This window comes from Coffea arabica, chromosome 7c, assembly GCF_036785885.1.
Source record: "Coffea arabica cultivar ET-39 chromosome 7c, Coffea Arabica ET-39 HiFi, whole genome shotgun sequence".
Taxonomy (NCBI): Eukaryota; Viridiplantae; Streptophyta; class Magnoliopsida; order Gentianales; family Rubiaceae; genus Coffea; species Coffea arabica.
In genome coordinates, this window is record NC_092322.1 from 12,185,016 (window position 1) to 12,203,488 (window position 18,473).

An 18,473-nucleotide genomic window follows, 5' to 3' on the forward strand; every position below is an offset into this window, starting at 1 on the left:
AGAAAAAAGAAAATGAAAGACAAAAAAAAATACTAACTGATTGATGAAAGATTTCCCTCCCAGCAAAATGTGCCAAGGAAATCCAAAACTGGTGTAATGATGAGATATAGTAATAGAGAAGTACTTTCTCATGATAGATGGCAAAAGAATTTTTATAAAATGAGAATTTAGAAGTTGTAAATGTGAAGATTTTTAAAAGTTGTGTTGTGTGATGTTTAGCGGTTTAGTTTGATATATAAATTATACATGGGCAAGGAGTAGTTTATAATTGTGGAGAATTAGTTTTGGAGTTGTGTAGTTTTGCTTATGGCTACTAACCTAAATTTTACTCTAAACTGTTTAAGTAAAATTTGTAGTGATAAATGTTGTTGTGCGAGTTAATTTGAATAACTAAATGCAAAATATAGTCAAACTTATTCTTTTGTTACATACTAATTTGTTCACATTGTGTAAAACAATTTTAACTTTTATGGAAGAAATTTCAACTCTATTAAATTTTTCTTCTAATTTTAAAATGAAACAATGTTGTTTTGTAGGACAATTTTCTTTTTCTTATAAACTTAGATAAGTTAAAGAAAGTCATTTATTAACACTGCAAAAACCATGGTTTCGCTCTTGGTAATAAAAATATCACAAATATAGTAACACATAAAAAAATCTATAATAGAAGTGCTACCGAGTTGAATTAAACTCGAATTCTACCATACTCGAACTTGAATTTGACTCCTGGTAGTTATACTCGAATTCAACAAGTTTTAAATTTCAGAACCGATGCGATGCATACTTGAGCTTGAGTTAAGCGGGTAGATCTACAAGTCACATAAAAGTTACTCATTTTTGTTGCTTCTTTTTTCTTTTTTGGGTTAAGTTTGCAACCAAAATGCAGTAAATATTAAATTGGCATAATTAACTTTTGGCTCCTGCATCAACTCGAGCCAAGCCCACCAAAGGTCAAGCTGACTTGAACTTCACTTCTCTCTTAGTTGGCAGCTTGCATATACCAGTACTTTATTTTTCTTATTTCAACTGGCCGAGCCTAACAAGGATATGTTGTGACAAATATTAGTAGCACTGATTCTTAATGCTAGAAAACCATCATGATCTGTTTAACAATGATTTCGGTTGTAAATTTCCTAGAAAACCCATAACTAAAAGGACCACAGAAATCTCATATGGAACTTACGATTACATGTCAATCTGCCAAATATATGCACTTGGGGTATTTATTCTAGTGCTCTGATCTCCATCCAACAACACTATTAATTTTCTTCCCAAAGTAGAGATCTTTGAGAGGTACTTGCAAAGAAAAGTGGACAACCTTATAATCTATCTTGGTCAGCTAAAAGGGACAAAGATACACTCAAATAGGAAAGAAGATATGAGAGTTTTCATCTTTTGAAAGAATAAATGCTATAAAAACTAACATTGGACCAAGTAACAAAATCTTGGGTAGGTAAACTAAGTCAAAAAAAATGTGTTGAGAGGTAACATTGCAATTGATGACCTGAAATAAAATGTACTCTAAACAAGATTCCGAATTCTAAAGACATATCTTTTCTATACTTTTCACGTAAGGACCTTCATACATTAGAGAGTTTATATGCACGTCTTACGTGGAGGGAAAAAAAACAGAGATTGAAATGTAAATAGAGACTATATGGTGCATATGACTCCGCTGGTATAAAAATAATTTTACATTAACCATGTAAAGAAAATTGACCTGTACCCTAATCCTTGCCTAATTGTTATAGTAAGACTACTATAGCTGTATTATTAATCAGTCTTTGACGTGAGACCTTAATTTTAAGAATGATTAAGACTCCATACCAGATTTACCAGCAATCATCATTCATCTTCTCTCTGTGTTGTCTTGCATGTGTGTGTGTGTGCGCTATGCTGTCGAATGGTGATGCAAGTTGAATTGTCAATTGGCTATATATGAATTAACGACTAATAATGTAACCATCACATGGCTATTCTTATAAAAATAAAAGTATAGTGCTAGCACTTGTACTATATTAGTATTAATTAGGGTTAATTACATTTACCTCCCTTGAGGTTTGACCATATTACCAATCAATCCCTGTAATTTATCCAAATAACGGTCTCACCCTTTGAATGATCAAACATTTAACAAAAACCCCTTGAGGAAAACATACCTTGTGCTCTCCGCAACATGCCTTGAACCACAAATTCGAACCATACTTGAGGATTTAAAATAATTGCTTCTTTTTTATTTTTCTTTCAATTTATCTAATTTTTAATATTCATTTTTAAGATTTAAAATAATTATTGATTCAAAACTATTTATGGAAGCAAAAATATGGTTTTTATAAAATAATAAGCAAAAACTTTTTTCTTTTTTTTGGATTACTTAAAGGTTAATAAATAAAATATGTTCTTTTTTTAATGCAATATGGCTTCAAAAAGAGCATTTTTGGCATTAAGGATGTTGTTGTTAAATGTTTGATCATTCAAAGGATGAGACCGTTATTTGGACAAATTACAGGGATTGATTGATAATATGGTCAAATCTCAAGGGAGGTAAATGTAATTAACCCTATTAATTAATATATGCTTTCAGAACTTTTATTAATCATCATTCATTTCATCTCTATCTCTTTCTCTTCTGCAAGAAAGGAAAACAAATGCAAAAGAGGGATTAATTTCTTGAAATAGGTGCCGCAGTGTATTCTACAGCCAATATTTAACCATAGGAATTCATTCGAGCAGATGCCATTATACAGTCATATATTATCCAGAGTACATTTTGACGAATGTAGTGTTGATTTGTAATGATTTAAGAATTTGCAGATATGGTGGACTTGTTAGCTCCAAAAATACGGTGAACTAGCAAATGAAAAATAAGCCAGACAAAAGTTCCATGAAACCAATTTCCATGTGAGCTGTCTTTGTAACAGTCACATAAGATGTTGTGTCTGTCCATGGGAGTATGGGAGAACAGGACAGAATTTATTTAGAGGTACATGATATACATTTCTAATTATTTTTGGTACAAGAGGTGGGGTTAGCATATTAGCGTAAGGTCTTCATATATATCGAGAGCTAAAAGATAAATAAAATCACTAAATATTCCAATAGCACTTGATTTAATAAGTGTCGGGTTGAGTTTGGTTCACCAATTAATCAAATCAAATTTGAAAGGCGTTCGTATTTGATAATATTCAAGTGCAATAAAAACTTATTCAAACTCGATTTGGCAAACAAACACGTCAAATTTGATCAAATTTTTAATCTCGTTAAAATAATCAAACAAGTTTGAACACTGGGGTGTTCAACTTAAATAAGCTCATTTACATCCTTGCACATATGGACATGGTGAATTAATCTTTGTCATACTGACAGCGTATACACTGTTAGATTGGATGAATGACAATTATGCAAAATTTGAATTTGAACATCAACTGTTCCATATTTGTTATGGATCCAATGATAGAAAGTGCATGTACTGTCAATGTATATAAGATTTACTCTTTAAAATTTGGACAAAAAAACTGCCATTTATTAATACGAGTTTGATAACTTGTTGCTTTATGATACTGCAAGTCTTGTATATCATGTCCTTTAGTCCCCTGACCTCAGAAATTTTTAATCTCGTTAAAATAATCAATCAAGTTTGAACACTGGGGGTATTCAACTTAAATAAGCTCATTTACATCCTTACACATATGGACATGGTGGATTAATCTTTTTCATACTGACAGCGTATACACTGTTAGATTGGATGAATGACAATTACGCAAAATTTGAATTTGAACACCAACTGTTCCATATGTGTTATGGATCCAATGATAGAAAGTGATATACTGTCAGTGTATATAAAATTTATTGAAGTTGAGATTGCTGAAAATGGAGCTTCAGGTCCCTAATTCGAACCTTGCTGCCAGCAAGTTGCTGAGGGTGGTGAATAGTCTGCGAGATCCACTCCCTGTTGGACACACCTAAAAAAAGAAGATTTACTCTTTAAAATTTGGACAAAAAAACTGCCATTTATTAACACGAGTTTGATAACTTGTTGCTTTATGATATTGCAAGTCTTGTATATCGATAACTTGTTGCTTTATGATATTGCAAGTCTTGTATATCATGTCCTTTATTGCTTTATGATACTGCAAGTCTTGTATATCATGTCCTTTAGTCCCCTAACCTTAGGTAAGAGATAGGCTAGTAGGATTTAAAGAATTTGGCTAGTAAAGTACTATGTTAAAGAATGGAATAATAGAAATCCAAAGGGAAAATCGTTCGAAATATCTTTCACATTTTGCAAAATAATTTTTTTTTGTCCCTTACTTTTAAAAGTATAATTTTACGTCCCTTATAAATTCACATTGATCAAATTTGGTCCCTACTTAGATTGTCAACTAATTTTTAGTCGGAATCCACCGTGTTCCTTACACGTGATTATTTTTTAGAAGTAAAATTGTCAAATCAAATTTTATATAATTCGATCTATAGTCCTTTACATTTCACAAAATGAATTTTTTGTCCCTCACATCTCACAAAATGAATTTTTTCATCTCTCATATTTCATAGAATGGATTTTTTTTTATCTCTCATTGACCATGTGTATAAATAGTTTTTTTTTATCTACGTGTATATCTATTTGATTTCACCTGAATAGTACGAATAGTATATAATATATCTCTATTTGATTTCACCTAAACAGGTTAATTGTAATTATATACATGCTATTCAATAAATATATACATGGGTTTAAAACTAACAATTTTATTTTAAACCCATTTATATATCTATTTGATTTCACCATGTGAATTTGTTCAATATTTGTGGTCTTTTCTCTTTTGATAATAATTCATTTATTGAGTTGTATAATAAAACCATCTAATTAATGGGTCCTAACTCAAATTCTATAATCATGCTATCAAATTGCAATTTAAATTTGACGTTTAAACTCGCTACCTTTAAGACCAATAGTTGAATTACTTACCCTGTGATTGTCTTAAAATTTAAAAGTGTCAATTACTTACTTCTTTTTGTTATACTTTTCCTTTAATTATTTTTTGTCCAAATTTAATTCGATATAAACACTCGACAATGTTCAAATTATTTAATTTTGTCTAAATAGGCTAATTATAGTTGTATACTCGTATTGTTTAGGTGAAATCAAATAGATACATACATGGATTTTAAAAAAATTATTCACACACACGATTAATGAGGGATAAAAAAAATCATTTTATAAAATGTGAGGGATGAAAAAATTCATTTTGTGAAATATGAGGGACAAAAAAAAATTCATTTTGTGAAATGTGAGGGACTATGGATCGAATTGTATAAAATTGATTTGACAATTTTGCTTTTAAAAAATGATCACATGCAAGACACGTAATAGATTCCAGCAAAAAATTAGCCAGAAACTTAGGTAGGGATCAAATTTGACCAATGTGAATTTATAAGTGATGTAAAATTACACTTTTAAAAGTGAGAGATGTAAAAAGTCATTTTACAAAATTTGAGGAATGTTGTGAACGATTTTTCCAAATTCAAATGGTAGATAATCACCCAATAGAATGAACTGCATTTTAAGATACACCAAATTATGGGTAGGATAGTGCATTACATCAACCACCAGACGAGATTATGGGATTTTTTGGATGACACCTGACTGGTGGTCTACATTTAAAATTGACATTTAGCAGTGCTTATAGCCAATAAGCTTCTCATTAATCAATTAGGCTTTCCTAAAACGAGGTACACGTAGGAATCTCAGAAAATCTGAGAATGTTACCAAAATCCAAAATCAGGGAGAAAATACTGCTTATTTGGTATGATGCAAACATAAATTGCGGAGCTGTTTGGTCGAGGTGTCTCCATCATCAGAAGTTATGAGAAGTCAGTTAAAATCAAGTTTCTGATCGAAAAGACAATTCATATCAATATTTAAAATGAACGTACTATGTAGATAAAACACAAATAGATATGTGCACTTACTAACAGGGGATATTCCATCTATGCCAGAACGTTGAAGAGACGGTTTACATCTCATTTTCGAGGAGACATCAGTAGCCTTCGACTCGAAGCCTGAGCTTGCAGATGTTCCACCAAGTCATACTAAAAATAGAATTGAATTAATTATACAAATACTTCTCTTTCTGCAATTCGTAACGAAGTTAGCCACTTACATGATTGATTGCTCAACTATTTCCCTTTGGATTTAGAGTTCAGAAATTTAAAATTCTAATGTGGAACAAAAACCAATAGGCAAACAAACTCGCAGAACAGGTCCTACGTATGTTTATATGTACTTTTGTCTTCTACCGCATATTTGTTTTTTCAAGCCATTTGCTGTCAACAGCCAAATCAAGTCTGGATGAACCGGATCTGCGAGAGCATGCAATTGGCAGATCCCAAAGCAGGCAGTCAGGCGGCCACAATGCCCAGCACTACATTTTTATCAGTTGAACTATGGCTCAATCATTGTCATCTATCCTGATGGACCAAACATAACAACAGACAAAAAGGTAGATTCACAAATGCATAAACCCTTGATGAGTATGTTGCTTACAAATGCATAAACCTAACTGACATCTTGCTTCATATATTTCAAAATTAAGTACCTTGATTTTGAATTCTCAGCATTTCCTCGCTTTGAAGAGCTATTTATTGTGTACAACACCCCCCTCCCCTTCTGGAAACTTTACTTTTAAATGTATCGTACATTTTGGACAAAAAATTCAGTCTTTTCTTGAAAGTTAAACATGATATACTGGGTTGCAACAAGTGAAAAATTTGCTGCAATCCTCACAAGTTCCCTCAGATGTTATACCTGAAAAGCACACTTCGTTTAGGCTCATGCGGAATAGCCAATAAGCTTCTAATCATCAGGGGGGTTTGAGCAGAAATTACACTCAAAATACAGGCAATCGAATGGATTACGTCAGGCTAATGGATGTAGCATATGATTGTAAAAGGGTTAAAGCTTGCTCCGCAACAGCTCTGTTCCTTGCTCGCCTAACCCAATCACCAACAACTTCTGCTGCTTGGGTTCCTTTTACACCATTCTCAAGGGCATCAGCAGCTTCACTGAGTTTTCCTTCAGCTAAGAAGCTATCAACTCTGTTCATGAGAGATTCAATTCCATCACCAGACTGGTCAGCTTCCCGAACCTGAAGGCACAAAGGAGTCACAGCAGGTAGCGAATAGTTAAATTCACAGACAATTTAAGCATGTATGAGTGGATTGTACAGACAATACACCTTCAGCCAGGAAGCAACATGAGCCAATGAATGTGCCAAAATCCCGCCTCCTCCAAGTGGAATTAAGCTGTAACGCCTTAATGTCCCTCTCAAGGCATCAAACTGAACAATTTCAAGAGTAATTTGAGGGGAAAAAGGAAAAAAAAAAAGTTAGTTTGTAGCCAAAAAGGAGAGCAAGGGAGGGACGGAGAGAGAGATAGATTTCCAGTCTCTGAGTGGTGTTATCTGGAAGAAAGGTGATACAGTGGTAAACAATGCATATGTGTGCAACGAATTCCAAAAGGTGGTTAACATGAACTTGATAATTTACAGTTTGGGAATCTTTAGCTGAGTGGTTAACCAATACCTAGCTTAGATGCATGGTACCCTAATACACATCAACAACCGGTTAAAAGAATTTCTCAACCTGCAAACTTGAACTCTTCTAATGGCTAACAAGGTATGCTAAAAATCAAACTCAAATTTCAACCTCTCAGCACTAAAAATGTGTAATATGTATCAACTTGTCTTAGATTTTACTCTGAATTTCAAACAGTTTCTTCCTACACAGTTATTTGCATCTTTAGTCCCATGGTATTGTACCAAATTCTGACAGTTAACAATTTCAGACAAGGATATTTTACTGCAGCAACAGGAAAATGGTACCTGAAATTTTTTAAATTCATCTATTCAAGTCCTGCAAGACTATTAAATCCTGCAATTCATTCTTTTATCCCAAGATTCTTGATCCCAAAAGTATCCGACAAAAATGTGTACAGATCATGTAGGTTGACAACAAGGGAATGATGAGAAACGACATCTATCCTCCCTGATTGAGAGATCAATAACAGGATTACTTAAATGATTTATACATACCATTTAAAGGGTAAATCTCTTTTTTGAGTTTAAGCTACTATATAATGCTTGTCATCAAGACAAGCTATCTTAAGATGGAAAGTCGGCCAAAACCCAAATAATAGATAACCAGAATTGTAAAGGAATAAACTCAACCATGACATCAATATCAGCATTCCATATAGGGTCTTTTCTTAATTTTGAAACTATATATATTATTCAATTAAGATTACTCAGCCTATATCACTCTACTCTTAGACATGCTCATAATAACAAATAGTATGAGCATTAGGTCTTCAAAAAACTTGCCTTATGATTCAACTGCAACACAGTGTCAGTACCATTTATCCGTGTCTCTTCAGGAATTGATGATAGAACTAAATCTAAAAGTGAGTCTTTGTCAATGCCTTCGAGGTAAGTATGCAGAGCCTCCATTTCCTTCTGAATTGGCAGACCCTTGGTCAGGGCATCTTCCAGTGCAAGAGCTCCCTGCAAGAGGTAACAATTATGAGATCATATATGAATGAACAATAAAATACTAGCCCAGCTGATGAATCATACTCACACTCTTTTCAGGGCGTTTTAAAAGACTTCTTTTAAAGAAATTTCCCAAAGCATTTTTGATAAAATATTATTGGAAGTCTTAGCATTTTAAAACTACATTTATAAAGAAATGAAAGGCCCATAGATTAAATTCCAACTAAGAGTTTTAGGAAAGGACAATGCAAGGAAAAAAGAGAATGATGGTAGCTCTTTCCCAAAGCAAAAGTACATTTTTTATTTGCTTTTTTTCTTTTTTGTAGTTTCTCCTTTCATTTTCTTTTTATGTTCTTATTTCCTTTTGGGGTTTTGTAATGGTGCGTATCACCTTGCAGATAAAGCACAGGGACCTGAACCAAATTGTTTTATTGTAACTACCACCATTGAACCTCCTCAGACAAAGCCCCATCCCTTTGCAATTTACTGATATGAGCATGCAATGACAAAGAGGGAGGATGGAAAAGAAAAATTCCAGCAAATGCCTTCTAAATCTTTGCCCTGCTAAAGTGCCACAAGGACATCATTGAGTGCCCAACAATGCATGAAACAGTGCAACTGAATAACACCATAAGACATCTTAGTCACCACCACCACCATTACCAACTTAGTGCATTGAAAAACCTAAAGACGAAAGTTGAAATCATAGACATGTCAAAGAAGTAATTGTTCATGGGCATGCACAGTCAAAATAAAAACTGCCAATAACAAACTTTCAATAAGAAAGCACAAAAATATCGCAATGCCATGAATAGTCAAACAAGGCATTTTAAACAATAATATTTAATACATTGCTTCTGATATATGTAGTTCCACGAATATATTTCCAACTAAAACCCACTTCAAAAGTTAAAACCTTCCCTCTCCTCCCTAATAAACCCAGCCCAGGCCAATGACCAGGCATCAAACTAGGCCGGACCTCAAGTTTGACCGGACAAGAAATTGACACGGTCAAATCCCAACTGACCCAGTTGTTCAACCGGACACCCGTCCGATTTTCCAATTGACTCATTTACTTTTTTTTTTTTATCAATTGTGGGTCTTAGTTTTTGAAACAAAGTGTATATATGCTTTTGATAAGATTTGCACATTGAATCTTCATTGAAATGTGCATAAGACTTTACCACTTAGTTTTTATTTCATAACTAATTCTTTTTTAATAAGCTTGTTTACTTTTTTTATTATACAATTAATCCTTTTAACTTTTAAACTGACAATATTGAGTAGTTAGAAAATTACTTTGTTTTTAAACAAAAAATAAAATAATGAAAAAGTAATGCTATATTTTTGAAAACAAGTGATATAATTTTGTTTTATACTTGACTATATTATTTATGTCAAAGTACAATAAAATGAAATTAAATCTTCTATTAATATCTATATATTCATTATATATCTTTCTAAGTACAACGATTAGTATCTAAAAGCACTTTATTATATATTTTATGTATATTAAAATTACTATTTTATATTTATAAATATTAAATTAATACTCACTGGTTCAACCAATGACCCACTGGTTGAACCAGTGGCCCATTGACCCAATCCCTCTACCGAGTTCCTTGCCGGGCAGTACAAAATATGAACTAGAACTTGTTAAAACTACAGCTTCCAATGGCTATAGTGTGGAAGTATAGTGACATGCACAGAAATAAAACGTACATGCAGTTGCTTGCACATATATTTGGTCATTCATAAACCTAATCCCCTGTTGCACATATACGCCAAGCAGATAGTATTGCTCAATCTATCTATTTCTAATATTTATCAAAAAAGAGCCTTTAAGAACAGTTTTGTATTATATCCCCTTTATTATATCAAAGACCACCTTCATTACCAGCACAAAGTGTATAAGCTTGTTGATAACTCATTGATCTATTTCATGCTAAATAATGAAGTTAATTTGAACAAACAAGATATTAAGTGTATGACGTCCAGAACTAGAAGAAAAGGTTACCAAAGCAAGCTTGTGAACAGAATGACTCTGGCGAGCCTCCTCAGAGCGTGCATAAAATGCCATGCACAAGGCATTTATCTGTAAAACATAAGAAGATCATAATCACATTCAATACAATTTCATATCTAATAGTACATGCATCAATGTCCCTCCACAACATGAGAGAAGCAAGTAGTACGTCTATGCAGCCTAATTGAATCTATTACTATCAACAAAATAAATAGCCTCCTAGGTCGCACTGAAGCAACTTTAGCATTATGACTTTAACCAAAATAACTAGAACCAAGTATACTTCTCCCAAAGAAATTCTGACACCTAAAACAACAATAAACAATACATTCTGTAAATGGCACAAAATATTATTAGAACTCCTAGGATAAACATTAGCATGTTTATGAAGATTTTAGAATCCCATCAGTTCATCAATTTTATTTTTTTGAACTACCAGAAAGTAGATCAAATTTGCTTGGCAACGTGTCAATAAGTACTGGTCAAATTATGAGTTTAAACTTAAAAAGATCATTCAAAGTTCATGGTGAATGTACCAGAAGGTTAAAGGAAAAAGATTCTCTCTCCCCACTTCCCTCCCTCTCTCTCCAAGTGTGTTAAGCTGAGGGAATTTACAGTCTAAAGGCAAAAGAATCTATTCCAAGAGTAAAATATAATGTTGGAACATATCAGACATACATGAACATTTGCTTCAGCCATTTTCTCGATTTGGGCTGCCTTCTCACTTGCAATTGCTGAAGCCAATTCCGCTTTGGCTAGCTCCTGCAATTTTTTCATCTCCAATTCTGCTTCATTTTTCTGTAATGGCAATTGTTAGTGAATTAGGGAGAAAAAATCTACCAAGTACAAAAGAGGCAGACCCTTTATTTAATAGAAGTATGCCATCATGCAATTAAGTACCTTGATTTCAAGCTCCATTTTATGTTTCTCCTCCAATTTTTCTTGAAGTGATTTAAGTGCTGCAGCTGCTTTTACTCTTTCTTTGTTTAATTCCTGTAAAAGGTTAAGCAGACTTTTCTTAATGAAACAATGAATATGATCAAGCCAACGTACAGCTATAAATACTTAATTTGCCTTGAGTAAACGCATATAGTTGGAAAAATGTAGTGTCAATACATATCAGTGGTTGGGCATACAACTCAGTCTATAAGGAGTTTCTTCAATGAAAATGACATTTCCTTTAGGTTAACCATACCCAACTAAGCTGAACTACTGAGACATCAGATTTAAACCATGAAGCTGAGGATAGCCATCAACTATGAGAGATGAACAAAGCATTTACATGTGAATATGTAAGAAAAAAACAAATTTTCTCTATAACCTTATTCAGAATGGCTTCCCTTTCAGCATACATAAGCTCCCTGGCCCTAGCATCCCTTAATTCCTTCTCATACTTTTCCTGCCAAAATACAGAATAAGCAGAGATAAATAGATTTAATTAGTCTGAAATCATCGAGAATTAAGAGCAAACAATGCAAAAAAAAAAAAATCAAAATCATATTCTTCAATTTTTAGTCTCTGATTACTAGATTTGCAAGACCTTCAGCATTATTTTATCTTCAGCAAAAGTATGAGCATCTAACTCTGCTTGTCGTTTCTCAGCTGCATGAATGGCTTGTAGAAAATCAATCACGAGTTTTCCATCCTCAGATATATAGCTCTCCTCGATAGTCCCAGGTAAACCCTACAGATCCAAAAGTCATTGTCATTTCAGACACAGTAACTGATGAATTCTTTGCATACAATGCTTTAATTGCAATTGCACTACATTTCAAAGTAATCCTTCAAGAAGAAACACTTTTGAGTAAATTACAACCACCTGAGATTTACTGGTTGACACCAATGTGGGTTCGTTTCCATCGCTTTTCAAATTGTAATCATCAAGGAGGGAACTAGTTTGTCTTCGTGCACTGGCCAGATTCTCCTGCAAAAGCTACCCCTCAAAAAATGGCAACAGAAGAAACATAATTGAACTATGCATACTAATTCAGTGATCCTTCAAATAACAATCAGCTTATACCTTAGGTGAGTCTTGGCTATTGAATTGAACAGGCACAGAATTCGTCTCATTTTCAGCAGCAGCTGTATCATCCCGAGTAAATGGTGGTGTCATTTCAACAGCCTTTTGCTGATCACTATCAACTTTGACATCTGAACTGTTCATGGTAAGACTCCCTTCAGAAGGCTTACCAAGATTAGCACTTAAATCATCAGATTGAGTACCACTTCCTAGGGAGCTGGGCAATTCTTCCTCTTGAATATGATTGATATCATCTGATTTCAAATCTGGCTTATCTTTCATGTGAAAGTGACTTTCTTCCTGTCTTCTACTTAAATCTTCTCTTGGAGATGGATCTGAATCAGATGACATGCTTTTCTCCTCGTGTTCCATTTTGGGAGTTGGTATACTTGTCTGCTCATATTTAAGATTAGCAATTGTCTCTATCTTATCTTCATCAACTAGGGATTTTTTACTATCTTCCCTTAAATCCAGTTGCTCTTCACTAACAGCAGCGACCTTGGCAGACTCCGCGGTGCCATGTGGCTCTTTAGCAAAAAATCTATCCAGATAACCAGTGTGGTAAGCTCCCATGACTACAGCACCTAATGCAACACCTCCAACCAAGATTTTTGGCAAAGAACTCCTAGACTCAGCTTTATCAGCTGAACCTGGTCCCTGAGGTTCATTATGCTGAGATGCAGCTGACATTGCTCTCCTGGAAGAAAGATATGAAGGTATCTGCTCCAATGGTAGCCAAAAGGGAAAAGAATTAACAATACCGGCAAAGTCAGTTCATGCTTTTGGTGCACAGAGAAGAGGTGAATAAATATATAATAATTCATAATAATCTCATACTGCAATTTTCTTAAATTTAATTCATGTCAAAAAGGTCTCCTATCAAGAGAAAATGAAATTCCCACAGAAGCCGTGCACAGCTCAATTATGGAAAAAGTCCTCAACAAGTGAACTAGAAAATTAAACGAAAGCTGTATTGTGGGACATAAAGTACAGGGGCCAACTAGGACAATAGAGAAAACCCTTTCCCCAAACTTCTCATATGTTATTTAGAGAGAGAATTATTCAAGCATAAACTGAGCCACCAGCCCAACAACCTTCTCGCATCTCAATCATTAAACTTCCTGAGATCGGCAGGAATTTCTACACTCCCACGGCTAACAAACAGCAAAGAATTTACTCCCACAGGAGCACATTCGTTGCCTTGTTTCTTCGCAATTGCATTCCTTAATGCTAACACTTCTCCCTCAATATTAAGCTTTAAGACCATGTTCTACCAAGATGGCAATAAAACTGCAGCATCCTCATCCAATCATCACCAAAAATCTACAAGACGGATCAAATCAACATGAGACATTGAGCAGGTACAGCTGACTACCATTTTAGATGATCGAATTCCAGAACCCAACTTTACTATCAACAGTACATAGGAGCCCTAGTCTCTTACCTCTTCACTTGGATGATTAATTTACCATCAGGATTTGCATCAATCAATTATTTTGCATGGCCTACAAGCTACTAAACAAACATAAGTCTCTATCTGTCCCTTCAGCTCCCTCTGCATCCAAGCTTGAAAATTATTATCATTTACCTACCAGTTAAGATAACCTATCGCATATAAGATTTCCTACCAGTTAAGTACAGAACTCAAACTATAGCAAAACATCATCAAACTATAATAGCTCATCCCCCTTCCAAGCCAAGTTCTATAAATTCCAGAATATCATTGGTTATGCGTATAAATTGAGTTCCCGACATACATTGACCAAAAAATAACTAGCATTTAAAATTTTGCATAATTCCATTTCAAATAATTTTTTCTCATTTTTGCAATCTCAATATAATAAATCAAAATGGAATTCAGAAATGATAAAGTTCTATCACTTAACGTGCCTGAGATGTAATCTGGATAGGAATTCTTCCATCTAATCGACATGACGAAAGCCGCAAAATTGACCTGCACATTAAATTCAGAAATATTTTTTGAAAAATAGGAATTATCAGAATTTAAAGTTGAACGATATCCCAATCTGTAGCAAATGATGGCCCTAAACAACAAAATCAACCAATGTATTGAGAATTAAATGCCTCGCAAGTGTAAGGGCACAAATTCATAGAACAAAATATAGTGTGTGTGAGTGCCTATTATGTTTCGAAATACCTGCGCAACATGGTGGAGATTAGATAGGAAATGCAGTGAGGAAGAGTTTGAACTGAGTGTCTGAAGAAGCTTGCTTAATCCGAAAGTTCGAACCCACGCCGAGAAGTATTCTTCGGAAGATTTGCGTCACCGGAACCCTCACGAAACTTCGTCGATGTTCTGCTTCGCTTTCATGTTTCTGCGGATTCTTTCAAATCTCTTTTGGGAAATTTTTGTTTTTCAATTTTAATCGACCATAATTACGTAGGTGCTATGTAATTATTTTCCTTATATATTTATCATGTTAGAATTAGATTGTCTATTTAAAAAATCTTATAGTTATTTGTTTCGATGTTTCCAATATTTTTAGATTGCTATTTTTTTAAAATACCCTTACATTAAATAGAGTATAATTTTAAGGGAACTTGAATTGATGGTAAAAAAAGAATCAACTCTCAGTAAATGGGATAAGTTTATAGTAACAATAACTTATATTAAATAAGGGTATTTTAGGAAAATTAAAATACAACTACATTCTTCAATTGAAAAGTGGACTACAATTTGGGACAGACGAAAAACGAAAACAGAACTATCTACATTTTTTCCTCACATATAAAATTGATGGTTTCAAGGGTATCTTTTATAAATGAATTACTTATCCAGATCCTTTTCATGTAACTTAACACTGAAAACCATAAATATATATATATATATATATATATATATATATATATATATATATATATATATATATAATATTTCATGAGAATGACTTTTACAAATGACTATATTTTTAATTGCATGCTTATACATAGAGTAATCCTTAAAATACTACTTATTATTACTTGTAGGCTCAAGCTTGACAATAATGTTGCATCAAATTCTGAAAACTTTAACTTGATTAATTAAGCCAAATTTCAATTGGATTCCATTTGTTAATAACTCTGTTGGTCTGCTATGATAATCGATGAGCCAAATAGGCTGAAAAGTGAATCCATCTTGCCTAAGTTTTGAGGTAAAAAAAAAGGATTCTTTTTACCAAAATATAAAGTTTGTCGTATGATTTGGTTGTCATTTTTTTCAAAAATTAGATGCTGTGTGATTCTTTTGGTATGGAGTTGATTATATTTATCTCTTTTGAGATTCGGCCAAACTATCAATCAGTCTCTAAAAATCTACAATTCAACAATCCAAATGATCCTCTCCTACCCAAAAGGAAAGCTTTTCTCTGGATTAATCCTTCATATGCTATCAGTATATATATTAACGGGTTTAAATACATGTCGCATTTTTAAACTTTAAATTAAAAATTAAATGTTGCATGTGTAACGACATGCATTTAGATTTGAAACTATATACACTGGCAGTGCATTCGTAACTTTTTAGATCATTGATGATTTCGTGCTTCGTTTGAGGATCCATCTGCAAGAGTATAAAATGTGGGAGGACGCTAAAAGTTTATGCAGGTCCGCATGCCTCGGTTGCCATGGTATGTTTGGAGCTTCCAATTGCTTCACCTTCTTCAACGACACGACACGGTTTAAGTGAAGCTTGTGTAACTATCCCTCTACTCCTCTTATGGGAAGTGTGAGAAAAAAAGATGTTCTTCTCGATGAATTATGTCTAGGCATTTCGTTTTCTTGCTGAACTTTTCGCCAAGGTAAGATTCAATGCTAGAATAGGCTTCATTCATCAAACCTAAAGAATCATATTAGACATTTTGGATTCTAATCTCCCTCCTTTCTTCTCAACGCTTCTTAATTTTCATCTCTCCTCTATTAGAAAAAAATAATTTCTTTGTCGCAAATATTTCGCAAACTTAGAGATTTTCTTGCCTTTTGTTTAAGAGGGTTCTACATTTTTTTCTTTTTTCCTGAAGAACTTTACCTGTATTCTGTTTTACAGCTTGGTTGCATTTAGGACGGCATCATTTTGCTAATAAAGGATCACTGATGTAAGTTTCCCTGTCCTTGAGTTTTGATTTCTTTACAATTTAATAATGGCTCATGTTGCTTAGTGCTGAAAGCATCAAGAACAAGTTAATCAGGAACTAGTAAACAATACTAAAGCTTAATCATTAGCCAAAAGTGGCCATCCAAATTTACCAAGTCTAGCAAGAAAGCAATGGCTCAAGGCTGATAAGTCAGCAAACAGCAAATCTTTGGTCATTAGCTTGGATGAAGGGGAGGAGATCGTTGATGAATTTGAAGGTGTCATCATGGTTCAATGGCAAGGCTTGAAAGAAACTATCCAGCTTAATTCTTCAACTGAATCGATGCCCCAACAAATGATTTGTTCGCGAAGAAGAGCTTTGTACTCACTTTTCATAAGAAAACTCGCAAACAGAAGCATACTTAAACCACGTCATGGAAGAAGGCAAGGCAATCCAATTCAAGAATGGCACTCGAAAGCTCTATGCAATCAACAAAAGTTACAATTGGGAGTATGAAGGGATGTGGAGCTACATTTGATACTCTAGCAATGAATCCTTGCAAGAAGCAAGAAATCATTGATGATCTCAAGATTTTCAAGAAGGCAAAAGATTATTACGCGAAGATTGGCAAGACTTGGAAGCGCGGATATCTACTCTATGGCCCTCCAGGAACTGGTAAGTCGGCAATGATTGCAGCCATTGCCAATTTTATGGACTATGATATCTATGATCTTGAACTCACATCGGTTAAGAGCAATGCTCATGAGTTGAAGCAGCTATTGATCGATACAACGAGTAAGTCTGTCATTGTGATTGAAGATATCGATTGCTCTCTTGATCTCACTGGAAAAAGAAAGAACAAAAATGATGGAACTGAGAGGGATGTTCAGGCGAACAACCGGAGAGTTACACTGTCTGGGCTTCTGAATTTCATTGATGGAATTTGGTCAACATGCGGCCAAGAAAGGATCATCATCTTCACTACGAATCATCTCGGAAGACTTGATCCCGCCCTGATTCGTAGAGGGCGAATGGACATGCATATTGAGATGTCATATTGCGAATTCGAGGCATTCAAGATTTTGGCTAAGAATTACTTAGGCATTGATTGATGCACACCCTTTATTTCGAGGAATCAAGCTTTTATTGGAGGAAACCAACATAAGCCCCTGTGATGTGGCTGAGAAATTGATGCCCAAACGTGACTCACAAGATGCTGAGGATCGTTTGAAGGACCTGATTTTAGCTATGGGAGGAAGCTGCCGAACGAAAAGCAAAATGCAAGGAAGCCAAACCCAAGAACTTGGTGGCTGAATTACTAAAGAATTTGGCTTGCTTCAAGAAGTCAATGAAGCACCTCAAACTCAAAGCCGGGTGAAACCCAAGGATCTCTCGGGTTCTGATGTTTTTGCTGTGCGAATAGCTAATAAGATAGCCCATCAACTTCCAATGTAAAATATTTTTAGTTGTTAGATTTTCAATTTTCACATTTTAGCCCTTCAATAGTTGTTTTAGAGCTAGCCACATTGACTTCTTCCACTCTCACATTCTTCTATGCATTTGGTTTGGTGTCATAGGCATAAATTATGGTTTGGTTTGGAATTTCATTTTATGAGTGCATCGCCTTGACAATCAGCATATTATGGCAAATATGGAAAATAAGGAATGAATTTCAGTTTAGCAACATTAGAAAGAACCCGATGTTGCAATTTAGCAAATCTCTAAATGACTGGAATGAATACCAAGAGAGCCAAACAGCGGAAGGAAAACAAAAAGACTTGGGGGAAGCTGGAGATGAAGATAAAAGA

General features: G+C 34.2%; 1 protein-coding gene and 1 pseudogene across 1 annotated transcript; one reads left to right on the forward strand and one right to left on the reverse strand.

Annotated features, from left to right (window-relative positions):
- Positions 1 to 6,701: 6,701 nt before the first annotated feature.
- Positions 6,702 to 14,998, reverse strand: LOC113699396 (MICOS complex subunit MIC60, mitochondrial). Its single transcript, XM_027219744.2, has 12 exons — positions 14,754 to 14,998; positions 14,486 to 14,549; positions 12,596 to 13,315; positions 12,395 to 12,499; positions 12,116 to 12,259; positions 11,897 to 11,974; positions 11,476 to 11,568; positions 11,254 to 11,373; positions 10,567 to 10,644; positions 8,382 to 8,561; positions 7,239 to 7,340; positions 6,702 to 7,148 (listed from the first exon to the last, which is right to left on the reverse strand). Exons 1-12 carry the CDS (start codon positions 14,762 to 14,764, stop codon positions 6,915 to 6,917), a joined length of 1,929 nt encoding a protein of 642 aa, XP_027075545.1. The 5' UTR covers positions 14,765 to 14,998; the 3' UTR covers positions 6,702 to 6,914.
- A 1,171-nt stretch (positions 14,999 to 16,169) lies between these two features.
- On the forward strand, positions 16,170 to 18,039 carry LOC113699555 (AAA-ATPase At3g28510-like; annotated as a pseudogene).
- Positions 18,040 to 18,473: the final 434 nt, after the last annotated feature.